The following is a 16506-nucleotide window of genomic DNA, read 5'->3' on the forward strand; positions in this document are numbered from 1 at the left end:
TTTAAGAAAAAAAAAGTATTTTTATTTGTAACACGTTCCCACTTCTGATAAAGTTCAATAATTCTACGATCTAGCACATGCAAAATGAAATTTGGAAGTTACAGCTACGGGCTCCCAAAAAAAATGGATGAATATGATATTATAATCACATTTAGCATCATTTCATAATCCTGCAAGACCAATTAACACAAAAAGGCACAAAATTCATGGTCATGGCTCAATTGCAGATCAAAATCCCTCCCCTGTAACACGCATTTCTTTTCTGATTTCAAAAATCACAAGCAATAGGCAAATCACATATCTTCTGGAATTAAGTAGCAATCTCAGAGAGAAAGCTGGTAAACAGATACACTGCGTCCTGCAAGTGACCAGAGCGAACATCTTCTGGAACCGGTGCACTGAAAGCAGTGTCAAAGCAGCTAAACTGTTCATCTCGGCTAGCACCCTCGCCCACAGCAGATAGCAGCAAATCACATATCTCACCCCCCATTTTTGAATACACCAATCTGCAACAGAAAGTAGTAAGCATCGATACAACAATTGAACAGATGACCTTTCTCACAGCATAGCTCAAAACATGCATATACATGGCAAAAGATACCGGTCCTGAATTTACTGAACTAAAGTTGTGTGTATACGAAGATATTACAAAAACAAAAAGCCAAAATACCAATTATTAAATTAAAATGTAAATTATTTTATCAATTACTATATTCCCTTATTCTTTATCATGTTTTTCGGGTCCTCTTCACAAAAATAGTGCATCTCCAAAGAGAAAAGGGCTCTATACATGTATTTTGACCAACCCACAAGATCAGCATTCGAGCTATAATGCAACCTTAAAATAGGTCAAAAAGCAGTTGGAGGGCAACGTATACCTTGCATCAACAGGTAATTTGCGGTCCCAAACAGCCAATGATGCATTAAGCTGACTGACAAATTCCTGACAGGCAGCATTTTTACTTTGAAGAGAATCCTGAAAAAGGAAAGTTTATGATTTTGAGAACATAAAAATAAAAGGAAATAGGAAGGCTCAAGCTAAGGACACACCTTTATTTTTATTTGACTGTAAACTTAACAAATCATACTTTCACAACTCCTAATTGTATGTACCCCAAATACCATCCTATGGTGTGGTAAATTTGCACTTCTAGAATAATCAATGTGTACATGAATGATAATTAAAAAAAAAAAGGGGGGGGGGGGGGGGGGGACCTCCTTTTATAAATTGGCATACCAATTGAGTCATCGCATTGGTGTCTCCCTGAAGTGAGTTTCTCATCAAATAATATGAAATATATATTCCACCTCCCAACTCCCAATTCTCAATTTCAGATTTATGGTCCTCCATGGATGTTGCAATCCTCCATATCTCTGAGTGTTTGGCTGCACAAGATATCAAAGTAGTTACTTATGATGATGCACTTGCTTGGATTTAAGGAGAAAAATTCTCGCAATTTTCAGCTATGCAAAACAATATAATGGGTCAAAACAATAGCACACCAAAATTATAGGTGACAATGCACAGGTCTTTTATAAGAATTAATCAGTATTTTTTTCAAGTAACAGGCGTATACAAGAATTACCTTGCAAGAATAAACTATGAGCAACTGATGTTACGAAAATGGTATGAGCTTTCTGCCAATTTGCACACTGAAGAAAGTGCTCAAGAGCTTTTGGCAGATCACCATTATAATTATAGTAAATTGCCTGCATCACAACAAAGAGCTTGTATTACTAAAATATCATTCACCAGAGCTTTCAAAATTCTTCAAGCATTATTGAATTCAATGACCAGCCAGGAAGATCAAGAAAACAAATTAATGCAGTTTTACACAAAAGATGGCTATAATGAGCGCCTCTATGTATGTCTAAAGAGTGGGTGTGTTGTAAGTGCACGTGGTTTTTCTGTCAATATCATTAATTTGAAACTCAACAAGTAAAAGCATCTGTACCAGAAGATGATTGTAAGAGAAAGATAGGGTTGAAAGGGTACTCAAACAAATTATGCACATTGTGGACACTCCTTCATAAATAAATAAAATAAGGAAGGACATATGATGCATACCAGAGCCTCATGAATCCATTCTGAAGGAATGCCTAAATCCTCAATGAACTGTTGCTGAGATTCATCTGAACTCCAAATTTCGCAGTACTGGAACAATATCTCCCGAATCAAATTCACATGAAGAAATTGACAGTCTTCTCGAAAGGGTAAATGAAGGACCACATATATGGCCCAATGGCATTTCCCTAGGCTCAAAAGCTGAGACACGAACCCCATGTCTAGAACATGAAGATCATTAGATTTGATAACACCCACTGCTTCCAAGACTGCTCGTTGATGCCATATCATGTGATAATCAAGTGGATCAGGGGTTGAAGAGAATGCACTAAACATAGCCTTCAAAAAGCTAAATTCTCTCTCTTCACTAGAATGAAGAAGCATAAGATAGAATGAAATGTCAAAGTGTTTATCTGCATTCCAGCTGATAGCCTCTTCTGATGGTCCTTCATCAATAAAAAGTGGAACAGGATATGGAGCCCTTCCCTCATCAAGAAAATGCTTATATGTCTGAAAAGCAATGGGCAATGATGTGTCAGGCGGCAGTTTGTACCACATCAATAAACCTAAGAACCTCCTCCAATCAATATCGACCTCGTGCAATGCATCATGAATATTTCCTGCAAGCAATTCATATAGCCTCACTCTGTCGTTTTCAATGAAACTAAAATCCAGACCTTTCTTTCTCCAAATATCAAGTTGCTTTGAAATGTCAGAGCGATTCACAGTAGAACCACCCGCCTGACTTAACAAACAAGCCAGCCTCACATCTCCTTTGGAAGCTGCCAGTTGCACTGCTTCATCTAGTTGCCGCCCAGTGAGGAATACAAAAACATGTTGTAGATAATCAGAGTCATTTAGAGAGCTTATTTGGTTTTGAACATGATAAGAAACACTCTCTCGCAACCAATAACTGAACTCTGCCCTCCTCATAAGTGGGAGTGCTTCTTGGTCAACATCTTGATAAACTTCCTTCATATCCTGCATCATATCTTCCTCATTGTCAGCACCCAAAGATTCTACTTGACCTTTTTGTTTTCTATCGAAGAAAAGAACTCTAATTAATTCCCAGGTCATTACTTGATGTGTTAAACCCAAACGTGTAGTGGAAGACAACCCTGGTACAGTCAATTGCCTCTCAATAATATCACAGTAGCCATGTGAAATATCTGACAACATTGAACAATTCGCTTCAAGCTTTAGAAGTTTCAATTTGCAAGGACCAATTCTAACCTCTTCCTTCACATGGTTTATTTCTTTGTGAAAATTTAATGGAGATATCAAGGCAGATTCAACAAGTTCCTCACTCACTTTGTTATTTTCATCCCTAACAAAATTGTCAAAAGCAACTTTCTCCAAACTGACAACAGATGATAATACCTTGTATTCACTACCACTTCCTATAGGTGCACCAGAATGTACAAGAATGCCATTAGGTCCCCATCCAACTCGGAATGACTTCCCCATAAATAGACCTGCATCTACAATATTGCAAGCATAGTTTGTTGACACTGGAGTTTCATGCTTGAGGTCTAACTTAAAACCTTCCGCTTTTATTGTCTTCAGAGGCATTCCCTTATGTTGCTGAACCATCAAAATAGACCCAGGAGAATTTGCATCAAAACTCCCATGTTTATATTCAAGTAAAGGAAATGGAGTTTTCCTTGCAATTGGTGGAGTGGATCTATGGGGCATTGCCTGAGCAGAATTTTGCAAAGGCCTTGCATATTCCTTACTGATGGATGCTTTATGACTCAATTCCTCAGGCTCTTCTTCATGTGGGAACATCAATAATCTCATTTCTCTCATTTTAACAGGGTCAAGCCTTAGATGAGCTGGAAGAGAGTGAGAAAGTTCAATCCCGTTCATATTTGTGGAAGGTTCTTTATCATCATCATACATCTCACCATCAGCATCATCCATGACAATGTCTTCCTCGTCATCTTCGCCAAACCCAAATCTACTGAAGTGATCTACCAAGAATTTCCATTCACCAGTTGTTAGGTCGAACGAAATAAATCTTGCTCCTTGCCTCTCAGTACTTTGTTTTACTTTTTTCACAAGAAAATCATCTTTCCTGTCTTTAGACTTCAGTAGTTCAGTATCTAGAACTAAAACTACTTCAGCTGCCTTGTTAAGGCCTTGACCAACTGCAGGTTTATCATTTTCGTCGCTGTATACAACTATCTCATGTTTATAAAACTTCACAATTTGATCTAGATCCAACCCCCTGACATCTGTTTTCTCAAGAAACCTGACAGATCCATAACCAAGCCTCCCAACAGTGAAATTAGGAACTCGGGTACAATAACCGGGGTCAAGGAGTTCCTGGGCCACTAACTCCTCCAGAGATGGTTTGGTATAGTATCCAGGGGAGTGCAAGATTGGCAAGGAAGCTTCCGTTTCTCTCATGCTCTCATTCAGTGGAGTAATTAAGCCTTTTAAAGCCCTTCTTTTTTTGCAGTTATGCACAGTGCACACATCAAAGAAGCTTCCTGCATCAAATTCCATCACACGGCCTGTTCAAAGTGACATGTTGCTCTTCAAAAATTACAAATCCAACACAATTCCCTGATATACAAAAAGCATATCAGATTGGAATTGCAAAAGAAAGCACCTACAAAACAATCTCTAGGACAGAAAAGTAAAAGTAAAAGAAAAAAAAAAAAGACATCCCTACAATACATATAAAGTATGGTGCATATCAAACTAATAATACTAACAAAACAGGGATTATATAAGGTTTGTACTATAAAAATTAAATTTGTAAAACTACACAACAAAGCACCTGATCTTTATCAAACGAATCCCATGAATAAATAATTCTTACACAATTATATATTAACAGTGGTAGAAATAGAAGGAAATAAAAATAAAGAAAGAAAGAAACGAACAATAAAACCAGATTTACAAAGACATTGAGCTGAATCGCAGCACAGTGAAGTAACGCAACATCAATTTAAGAGGGCAAAAAGAAAATAGTTGGCAGTAAAATTGCAGAGTAACTAAATATGAAGTAACAGCGGTTGGAAACTGGAAGCTGAATGAGTAAAAAGATACTCACATGAATAATCAAGGTTGCGAGAACCGGACCGGTCAATGAACCGGTCAAGTAACTGGTTTAATGATTCAACGGTTCAACCGAAGTCGAACCGTGGTTGAACCGGTTTAATTAAATATAACCTAAAATTATTAAAAATTCAAAGTGACATATATTGTGAGATAGGGTGCAGAATAATTAAAGCATTGTATGAATTAAACAATATCAGTTTCTTAATCTTCATGTATATATAACATATTAGCAATAGGACTTCTAAACTTGGTCAAACAATATCATTTTCAGATATAATAGGCAAGCAAAATTTGAGGCCACAAATTTTAGTATGGTGTAAGGTGGAAAAGAAATCAGTATAGTCTACAATTTGAGCTGGAAGAAGCAATTCCACAGCACAGTAAGAAGCCCAGAACACAAAAAAAACTGAACAATTAAATTAACTAAACAAGACAAAAACACAATAAAGAAGCATAAATAACCTTTATAAATTAGGTTTCCATTCCTGAATTTTCCATTTTCATAAATTAGGTAATCTTTTTGTTCTTTGCTTCTTAACTTCATTCTCTTTTCCTATGAGTAAACCATCTCCTTGTCTGAACTTCACCCAACCCTTATTTTGAAGGCATATAGTAAATCCAATGCAGAATTGTAGCCATGTTTCTCTTTTGAATCAATAACAGCAAAATAACAAGTAAAACAGATTGGATTTATAACTCAATCTCAGCAGAATTAATTCATATCAATCTCAGCAAAAATCATTCTCAGCATAATTAATAAATTAAACTTAAAACAAATTTAATTTATAACTCCATCTCAGCAGAATTAATTCAACATCAACTGACTGAATTCAAATAAAACTTAAGAAAATTAATATCTCAAAACTCAGCAGAAACATCAATAATACATCATATGTATATTCAGAACAAAACGAAGAAGAAAACAATATAATACAATTACAACAAATTGAACATTATTGAAGAGGATAAAGGGGAGGTTTTTACGTTATCTGGATTGGCAGCAAAGGGGAGGAAAAGACAGCATAGAGCCAGAGAGCAGAGAGACAGAGAAATTCGAATTCGGAACTTCAGTAACGTGAAATAGGGAAGCAATGACGGTGAGACACGGTGTGGAGCAGAGAAGCAGCGACGACAAGATTGGCAGGAAGTAGAGAAGGGGCCACAGCCAAAAATGGCGAGGATGGGATAAGCAGAAACGACGCACGGCAACGAGGGGACAAGTAGCGACGACTCACGGCGAGGAGCAGAGAAGCGGTGACGACCAACGGTGAAGGAGCAGAAAAGCAGCGACAGAGAGAGTTCGGACAGGGAAACGGCAACGCCAACAACAGCCCCGAACCGACCTTAGCTTCTGGCGACGCGAGGAAAAGAGCAGAATGCAAGAAAGGGGAGATGGTGATGGTGGCTCTGATAGGGTTTAGGAGAATCTAGGGTTGGTGAGGCTGTGTTTGTGAGAGAGAAAGGGGAGGGGGTGTCATTCAGCACTGAACTCGTGTTTCTCTGGAATCCAAGGTTCTAAAAACCGAACCAGTCATCGAACCGCTCTAATTACTGGTTCACTGATTTATAGGTTCAACTGGTTCGACCGTGATTGAACCGAAAAAACCGTTTTATAATAAAATAATAAATAAAATATAAATAAACACACTAAAATATAATTATAGTCTAATATAAACTTTAAAATATCATCCAAATTAAAAATACTACATAAACCATAATGTTATAATCTCATTCAAATACAAACTTAAAAGTCAAATAACAAAAATAACCAACCAAACATAAAATGCCAACATCCAAGTTTATCCTCAATCATCAAAATCCGCCATAACTTGCTGCAGATTTGCTTCGTTGATATCATCAAATACTTGAACCAGAAAAATTAAGTGGTGCAGCATAACATGTACTACTACCACCACCACCACTTTCATCTAAATCACCATTAATATCATCTATAAATATACAATTAGATTTAATTTTTATTGTGCAAATACGACTACTCATACTCTACCAGCAACAACATACAACTTGTGGGCAAAGGAAAAAAAGAGATGAAAGTATCTATTATCTCTGAGGTCCTTCTCAAAACTGTTTATTATTAGTACTAGACTTATCAACTAACCCCCTTTGATCTTACTACTCTTCATTTCCTGTATTGTAAGCAAACCCACCACCATCATTATTATCATCATGTAATACATCATCGCTAGTCATTATTAATTAATTGCCTCCAAATCAAGCTTCTTTCTAATACCTCTATATATAAATTAATCCCTTACTTATCTAAACCCTTGTGGCTTGCGAGACTTGTTTATGGATATGCCTAATAGAACAACCAGAGGAGATCAGAGGCTATGTAAAGCTTCATGTGTTTTCTTTCTTTTTTTTATTCTTTTGTCATGTGAATTTTCTGTTTGTGGAATAAAGTGTGTTAGATATCAAGCTTGTGATTTATTCATGCTTACATCATTATAGCTTTATCAAGATGTACCACCACTCTTGCAATGAAATGAAAAGCCTTGTTATGCATGCCAAGAATGAAATTAATTGAATTATTTAGTAAAGAAACTCTATTCCTCTGTTTTTGTAGCGTGTGTGATAACTATGTTATATGAGTGGTTTATGTGAGTGATACTGATATTGAAGATAATTAACTCATGAAAGTGTGTTTTTCATGATTAACTCATTCTGTGCTTATTAATAAACTTTAAACTATAAATCAATCTAAAGTAATCCAAACGACCAAACATACATTTTAAGAAAGATGTTAGTATACATCTTACTGCATTTAGTAAAAATAACATGAAACGAAATTGGACTATGAAAAGTAAGAAAAATTCTTCCATGAGTAAGGGAGTGGAGAGGAATACTAACATTTAATCTGATTGATCAATAATTAATAATGATGAGGAAGTCTCAGGTATGTGGCAAAGACAATGATGAGGACAAGAACAACAATAGTAAGAATAAGCTAAGGAAGGGATTAAGGTTTAGCAATTAGCACCCAACAATTAATCATGCTTCAAGCCTTCAACAGCAAGATTTAGAACAATTAATCAATGCTTCAACTATTATTATTACAAAGAACAAAAATTATACCTAGGGTTAGAAGCTGGAAGCCTGAAAAAATGCAGAGCTGGCGGGGACAGTGGCTGGCAACAGGCAAGACAGTGGCTGATGCGTGGAAGGGGGAAACAGACCTGGTGCCGGCGGGAAGACACTGCGCGACGGAAAGCGGCGCTGGCGGTGGTTCCGATTTTCGAGCTCACTGCGCGACGGAAAGTGGCTGCACGAAGCCGCCAACAGAGGTGACTGACGTTAGCTTCACGGACTGCACGGCGGCGGCGGTGCCTGACAGAAGTTGCGCCAGAAGCTCCAACTGTTGCACTGCTGCTTCGCGTTGTGCACTTCTGCTTCTGCGTTCTGCTTCTGTGTGCTGGAGAGGAGAGGCCGAGAGGGGTGCTTGCAAATGTTAGGCATTGGGGTTCAACGCACCGTTTTTTAATTTTCATTTCCCATTTCAAAAACCGGCCGGTTCACGGTTCGGTTCGATTGACCAATTCCCGGCCAGTTCAGCGGTCTAATATCGGTTTTTGAATTGGGCGGTTTTTGCTTCTAATCGAATCGCATTTGGCATCGGTTGACGGTTCAACCGGTTTGACCGGCCAATTCGAACCAGATTTCAGAACCTTGCTAGAATCAAAACGACACTATTTTGATTGTTGGATCAGCGAATCGAGGCTTGAAAAAACCTGGCCGGTTTGCTCGGTTTGCCGGTTAACTACCGGTTTAGCCGGTTTTTAAACCGGTTTTTTATAAAATGGTTCTGAAGGTCAACTAGACCAGACAAATGATCGGTTTCCGGTTAATTCGGTTGAACCGGCCAGTCCAGTCTGATTTTCAGAATAATAGAACGGAAGAGGTCGCAGCTACTGAGACTGAACAACAGAGGGAAGAGGGAGGAAGGAGCGGGGAACGAAAAGTGAAAAAGATAAGCCTCAAAGTGGTCCCTGAAGTTGCACTCGAGTCTCATAGTAGTCCCTGGGCTTAAAAGTTACCCATATTCGTCCCTGAAGTTGCACTTCGAGACTCAGATTCGTCCTTCCGGCACATTCCGTCCACCTGGCAACACCGGAAAGCTGATATGGACTCCTTTGTGACACGCTGGCCAGGTAACGACTAGCTGACGTGGATTAGTAAACTTTTTATGGTGCAATTTGGTTCCTAAATCAAAATTAAAAATTTTAATCCCCAAATTTAATCATCATTCCCTTCTCTACAGTAATCCCTCTTTTCTCTATAGGCATAGATCTTCATATCCCAAATTCACAATATTTTTCTTTTTGTTTATTTTTAGTTGAAGTATCTTATAACAATAACAACAACTAGAGTCTTCTTAACAACCATTATTTGAACAAGTTTAACCGCTTTTATCCCATTTTTTTTGTAAAAAAGATGGTAAAATTATAACATAAAAAAAGTTATGTGATATATATAATTAAATAAATAATGCAAAGTTTAGTTTCTAAAATTGTGAAGGTTCATACAAATTTGTTGACTTTAAAAAATGATTAAATTGATTCCTAAATTCATAAATTGTGAATCTCAACTCATCTCTAATACTAATATAAAATGTTAAAATGTTAGCATGACATTTGCAAACAAAAAGATGATATGATTAATATTTTAATATGATCAAATTAGTGTCTTAAATTAGTTAATTATATTTATTTTGCTTAATTAGTTTTTTATTAATTAGAGACTAAAATAATAAGTATTAAATTAGGTAAATTTTTACTATTTTTTGTTTCTCTAATATTACCCTTAATTAATTTGAAATACCTATTTAATTATAATAAAATCTTAGACACGCCATTTTAATGGAGATGTCATATGATTTGAAATACCATAATATAACACTTTATATTAATACTATATGAATAACAGTTAAATTAGGATGATACATGATTATTTTGGAACAGGATTCAAAAGGAAATATAATGTAATATATAATAATAACTATGTAACATTTTAATTTCGTAAATACAAGAGATAGATTTTTGTAAAATCATATAAAAATATAAAATTGAATTTTGTAAAACATTTTAATTAAACTAGAGTTAAATGAGTGCATAAAATGTTAAATACAAAGACATAATATGTGACTTTTAATTAACAAAACATATGCGTGCTTTCAATGAAGTTGTAATTTGTAGTCTCTTTCACATCCATATGGAGAAGAGAAGAGAAGAAAAGAAAATAGAGGGGTTACTATTATAGAGAAGAGAATAATAATTAAATTTTGGGATTAAAATTTTTAATTTTGATTTAGGGACTAAATTGCACCATAAAAATTTATTAATCCACGTCAATTAGCCGTTACCCAGCCAGCGTGTCACGAAAGAGTCCTGATCAGTTTTCCGGTAGTGCCAGGTGAACGAAATGTGCTGGAACGACGAATTTGAGTCCTGGAGTGCAATTTCAAGGACGAATAAGAGTAACTATTAAGTTCAGAGACTATTATGAGATTCGAGTGCAACTTCAGTGACCACTTTGAGAGTTATCTCAAAAGTGAAAAGAGAAAAGAAATTTTCCGTGCCGAATCAATTTGGGCTTCCAAATATTTGGACCTTTATTGGGCTGGGTTGAGTTTGTTTTAAGGCCCGTTAAGCCATCACCGAACTGGACCATTAAGGGTTCTCCTAAAGGCCAAAAAAAAAAAAGGGTTCTCCTCCTCCTCCTTGTTACTCTCTGCTACTGCGGCTAGCTGCTGCCACCACCATTCTACACACACACACCACTTTCTTCTTTCGTTTGATTTCGAGTCTCAGAATGATTTCAGCTATTTCGTGGATACCGATAGGTGCTTCGAAGGCGGAACCCACCGTAGTTGAACCTCCTTCCAAGGAAGAAATTCAAGATATAATCACCGCCGCCGCCGCCGCAAGGTCTTTCTCTACTTCAAAACTCACTTAGCCAATTATAAAATTTTATCAAATACTTAACAATACATGTATGTTATGCAGTGGAGCAGACAGTGAAAATGAGGAAGAAGCAAGTGATGAACGCATGGATGATGCCGGTGGTGCCGTCGATGAAGTTGCGCGAGCACTCAATGTTGCTGATGCTCTCGGGAAGGCTGATAAATTGGACGATATTGCCCTCGGTTTGAAGGAGCTTGACATGGAACATTACGATGATGAAGATGAAGGTATACACTAACATCTCAGGGAGTTATCTATCTGTTTAGTTAGTTAGTTAGTTAGTTAGCGGTTTTAGTTAGAGTTAGCTATCGAATCACTTAGCATGATATCAGCCATGGCTATGGTTAGCTAGCTAGCTCTGTCTCCTTGTGTTGTCTGTGTTAATTTGCATCTTTTTATTGACCTTAGGAGTTGAGGTATTTAGTTCCGGGATTGGTGATCTTTATTATCCAAGTAACGACCTGGATCCTTATATCAAAGATAAGAACGTAAGTTCCAATACTTTGTCTGCATTCTGCTGTTGACCTTCATTTGTGACTCTACAACATCATATTGTTTTACATTGTGAAGGATGATGATGACTCTGAGGAACTCGAAGACATGATCATTAATCCAACTGATTCCGTCATTGTTTGTGCTCGTACTGAGGACGATCTCAGTCTTCTCGAGGTAAACAAATCCTCACTTATTGGCTGATGTATTTTTCTTTGATGTTTGTTATGTGATGCAATGGTAGACTTATATGAGCTGCGTCTTTTTCTACTACAAGGTTCATATACTTGAGGACGTCGGTACTAGTGAGATGAACATGTATGTCCATCATGATATCATAATTCCTGCATTTCCACTATCCACAGCTTGGCTTGACTGCCTTCAAGGAAGAGAGAAAGGTGGGGAATATTGCCTTTGTCAATGCATCTCGCATGTTTACTCCTTTTTTTAATTAAATATGTTGGTTTTTTGTGCTCTTGTCTGTTTTAGTAAATAAGTTCTAAATTCTAGCCTTCATTTGCATGCTCAAAATTTGACTTGATCCCCTTATGCTTCCTCTACTTTCTATCGCATTATTATTTCATTATCATTGCAGGAAACTTCTTAGCTGTTGGTTCAATGGAACCGTCAATAGAAATTTGGGACCTTGATGTTGTAAGTGAATATGGTTAATAAATTTCACTGAAAAGTTGGAAACATCATTCAGAATATAAAGCCACTTTCATTGAATACCTTCTAAGCTTCCTTTGTTCCCAGATTGATGCAGTGCAGCCATGCATGGTTTTAGGTGGCATTTCAGAGAAAAAGAAGAAGGGGAAGAAGGTTTGTACATCTTTTTGTGTTGAAGTGCAATTCTGAGTATAGACCCAGTTACTGATTCTGTTAATTGGTTTTGTAGAAATCAATCAAATACAAAGATGACAGTCACACTGACTCTGTACTTGGTCTTTCCTGGAACAAAGCGTGCAGGTTTGTTAAATTTAAAACTGGATTTTTGTATTATTTCATCTGCTGGGAACCTTTTGGGACATAAAGGTTTCATTTATTACTTATTTTGAAACTCTATTCTTTTGCACCTCTGATGACAGTCATTCTTAAAACATTCAGGAATGTACTTGCTAGTGCCAGTGCTGACAAGCGAGTCAAGATTTGGGATGTGGCTACTGGGAAGTGTGAGAGTACAATGGAGCATCACACGGACAAGGCAAGTAGTATGCTAAAGTGCAATCAATTATTACAAATATGAGCTTCTTTTATTGATAAAGAGGACTTTCCCTCTTTATGTCCATCATCTTTTCTTTTCTTTTTTCCCTTGCTTCTAAATAGTGTACAAGCTCAGAAATATTACTTATACGTTGGTAGGAAAGATTTTCACTTTTTTCCTTAATTAAGTCATTTAATATTGTATATTTTGTCTTACCAACATTAATTTAGGTTGCTTGAGTCAATATGTTGTCTGATGCCTTTGTTCATCTATCTTGACAGGTTCAAGCAGTTGCTTGGCATCATCATGAACAAGAAATTCTTCTTAGTGGTTCGTTTGATCATACTGTGGTCCTGGTAGTGACAGAATGTTTCTTATATACTCTATATTTTTGCATTTCTTTTTTATCTGGAATGGATACTTATTACACTGTAGATTTTGGTTGTATAATATTCATGTGCCAAAACAGACTTTCTCTTTAAAAATGATTACATTGGAATTTCTGTCTGCCTTTTTTCTTAGTTATCTAATATTCTAATGCTTTCAATGCTTTTACACTTTGCAGAGGGATGTAAGGATGTCATCCCATCCTGGTTATAAGTGGTCAGTCACAGCTGATGTCGAGAGCTTGGCCTGGGATCCACACACTAACCACTATTTTGTGGTGTGTTATGGTTAATTTTGATTTCTCGTTTCAGTGATTGAATTGGTAATTGTATTTTTTATGGATGCACAGTTTTAGCTTCACTAATAATAATTAAATTGTGCTTCTAGGTGAGTCTCGAGGATGGTACTGTCAAGTGTTTTGATGTTCGGACAGCAAAGTCTGAATCCACATCTGATCTAAGTTCTACATTTACTCTTCATGCACATGACAAAGCTGTTACCTCAGTATCCTATAATGCGTCAGCACCTAATGTATGTATTTTCAATGTTTTGGTGAGAAATACCAAGTTTTTATGTACTCTAGTTTAACCGTACCTTGTTGCCTTCTTGCAGCTACTTGCTACTGGATCGATGGACAAAACGGTAATTGTGAAGTCAATTTGTTGTGTTCGTATTCCTATATACTATATCTTGCAGAATTGGAAATCATCTCATTCGAGTACTGTTATTTGTTGCAGGTAAAGCTTTGGGATTTATCGAATAACCAACCATCTGTTGTGGCATCTAAAAACTCCAATGCTGTAAGTTTGCTTCTTTTATTTGTTGAGATTTTAACGGGAAAAAAGGTATTCTCTAGTCTGAATCATGATACAAGTAGCATGGTTGACTTCTGTTTTTGGATGCGGCTGTTCAGGGAGCTGTATTTTCTATTTCGTTCTCAGAGGACAACCCCTTTGTGTTGGCTATAGGAGGCTCAGAGGGAAAATTGCAAGTGAGTGAAAAGGGCCACAGAAATTCAAATTTGTGTTCTTGATAGATTTTTTCTGTGAAATTTACTGTTGTCACTCATACCTTGTAGGTTTGGGACACTTTATCTGAGTCTGCTGTCTCTCGGCGTTATGAAAATTACAACAAGAATAGAACTCGGTCGTGATATAATTGAGCATAATAGCCTTCCTGGTCTCCCCTTCATATGTTACTGGTAGGCTAGAAGTATTTAAGTTAGATACAGTTGTTGTGAAACAGGTTGAAAGCAATATATTAAGGATGGTAGATATATAGAGTTTGATAGCATGTTCTCTCTCATAATTCATGTATTTAGCATCCTTATAAGTTTTGAATGAACATTTGTTCTACAGCTTGGATCATTGTTTCAATTTTTTGCCTTTGTAATATAATTGCGGTCATGCGCTTGTGAATAACGAGTTGCAGCGTCTTCTGTAATCGAACTTGTGTGCCAAACTGCCAACGTTGTTCTCAAACTTGTTTTTACAATGGTAAATTAGATTGGTTAAGCAAACGAGTTGTTTGTTTTAATTTTCTTAAAATTGATTTTGAAATACTACGTGGGTGTTTGAATTATCGGTTGTCAAATCAAAATTAATAAATTATATTACAAAATAATAATAATAAATATAATACACAGTTTGAAACATCTCAAATTAATAAGTACTATTGATCTTTGAACCAACTTGTACGAAGGAGCATGTACTGTAACTCATAAAGAGCACTACAACTCTCCTTAGGACGACGACTTATGCACCTTCGTCACCTTCGTAGAAGCTAAATGAATAAATAAATAAATAAATCTGTTATAAGAGCCATGGTTGCATTGTATATATGCATGTGTTAAGCAAAGGCTCTAATTAGCAGCTACGAATGGAAGAGCTCTTCCTGCAACGGTTGGCCTGACGTTATGACTTATGACATACGGCGACTGCCGGAGCTCCGTTGAATTTGAGATCAATATCACGTAGCGTAACCTGCTGACATGGCAAAGCACTGCTGCATATGAGGTTCCCTGGTTAATGAGGCGCCCCTAATGTTCTTGAATGAAACATTTCTTATCCTTATTTTTGATGGATTCTAAACAAGTGCACAGAAACAGAAACAATTAGTAACAATTAATAATGTATGCATGTATGTATGTATAGAGTTTTTTTATTAATCAAATTCAGATTTATTTTTTTTGGTAATCTTAATCTACATATTAATAATAAATTTAAAAATAAAATAATTATATTTATAAATTTTATTTTAATATAAATATTAATATATTTTTTTATTAAAATATTTTGCCTCTTCAAATATTTTTTTCAAGTTTCTTCTGTACTCCTACATACTCTCATTTTTTATTAAATTAATTTGTATTTGATGTAAAAAATTTGGAATTACAAGACTATTTTAGTCATTTCATATAATATTTTGTAATAATGCTTTTCAAAAAGAATGGAAATGACGCGCCATACGAAGTTACATCACAAAAAATGTGATATTATTTGCCATCTTTGCGGGAATGGCTTTAAAAAGAAAAGGAATTTGAGATTTCATCAAAGAGAGGTAATCTTTATTTTATTTTCATTACGACATTACCATCCGAAAATTATTATAATATAACCCTTCTCTTCTTTGATCTTTTGTGGGTGCATTTATGTGGGAGAGGTTCGCTCTAGGCCAGTGAAAGAACAGTTTACATGTGTTCACTGCAATGGAACTGTCTTCAATCATTCGAATGACTTAGAGGATCAGGAGTACAAAGTTCTGTGCTGTTTCTGCGGTAATCTTTTTCAGACGAAAAAGAATCTCAATCTACATATTAATAATAAATTTAAAAATAAAATAATTATAATTATAATTTTATTTTAATATAAATACTAATATATTTTTTTATTAAAATTTTTTGTCTCTTCAAATATTTTTTTTAAGTTTCGTCTGTACTCTTTATGTACTCTCATTTTTTATTAAATTAATTTATATTTGATGTAAAAAATTTGAAATCAGAGGACTATTTTAATCATTTTATATAATATTTTGTGATGATGCTTCTCAAAAGAGAATAAAAATAGCGCGCCATACGATGTTATATCACCAAAAATGTGATATTATTTGCCATCTTTGCGGAAACGAATTTAAAAAGAAAAGGGATTTGAGATTTCATCAAAGAGAGATAATCTTTATTTTATTTTCATTACGACATTACCATCCGAAAATTATTATAATATATCCCTTTTCTTCTTTGATCTTTTGTCGGTGCATTTATATGGGAGAGACTCGCTCTAGGCCAGTGCAAGAACGCTTCATATGTG

At 35.8% G+C, this 16506-nt stretch overlaps 2 protein-coding genes across 6 annotated transcripts; one reads left to right on the top strand and one right to left on the bottom strand.

The window, feature by feature from the left end:
• Positions 1–112: 112 nt before the first annotated feature.
• Positions 113–8631, bottom strand: LOC112764641 (nuclear pore complex protein NUP96). Of its 5 annotated transcripts, none has more exons than XM_025810347.3 (7): positions 8234–8615; positions 5130–5248; positions 2069–4636; positions 1587–1710; positions 1238–1386; positions 879–976; positions 113–506 (listed from the first exon to the last, which is right to left on the bottom strand). In XM_025810347.3, the coding sequence occupies exons 3-7, from the start codon at positions 4574–4576 to the stop codon at positions 311–313; spliced, it is 3075 nt and encodes a 1024-aa protein (XP_025666132.1). In that variant the 5' UTR covers positions 4577–4636; positions 5130–5248; positions 8234–8615; the 3' UTR covers positions 113–310. The 5 variants fall into 5 exon arrangements, with proteins under 5 accessions (XP_025666132.1, XP_072079150.1, XP_025666131.1 ...); XM_072223049.1 differs by having other exon boundaries at positions 2069–4584; positions 8234–8572; XM_025810346.3 differs by lacking the exon at positions 5130–5248 and having other exon boundaries at positions 8234–8631.
• A 2187-nt stretch (positions 8632–10818) lies between these two features.
• On the top strand, positions 10819–14568 carry LOC112766512 (uncharacterized). The gene is made up of 16 exons (XM_025812403.2): positions 10819–11082; positions 11161–11345; positions 11527–11606; positions 11689–11787; positions 11888–12008; positions 12206–12264; positions 12367–12432; positions 12509–12579; positions 12718–12814; positions 13096–13170; positions 13380–13478; positions 13589–13732; positions 13814–13843; positions 13939–14001; positions 14115–14192; positions 14280–14568. The coding sequence occupies exons 1-16, from the start codon at positions 10967–10969 to the stop codon at positions 14352–14354; spliced, it is 1458 nt and encodes a 485-aa protein (XP_025668188.1). The 5' UTR covers positions 10819–10966; the 3' UTR covers positions 14355–14568.
• Positions 14569–16506: the final 1938 nt, after the last annotated feature.

The sequence above is a fragment of the Arachis hypogaea genome, chromosome 17 (genome assembly GCF_003086295.3).
Source record: "Arachis hypogaea cultivar Tifrunner chromosome 17, arahy.Tifrunner.gnm2.J5K5, whole genome shotgun sequence".
Taxonomy (NCBI): domain Eukaryota; kingdom Viridiplantae; phylum Streptophyta; class Magnoliopsida; order Fabales; family Fabaceae; genus Arachis; species Arachis hypogaea.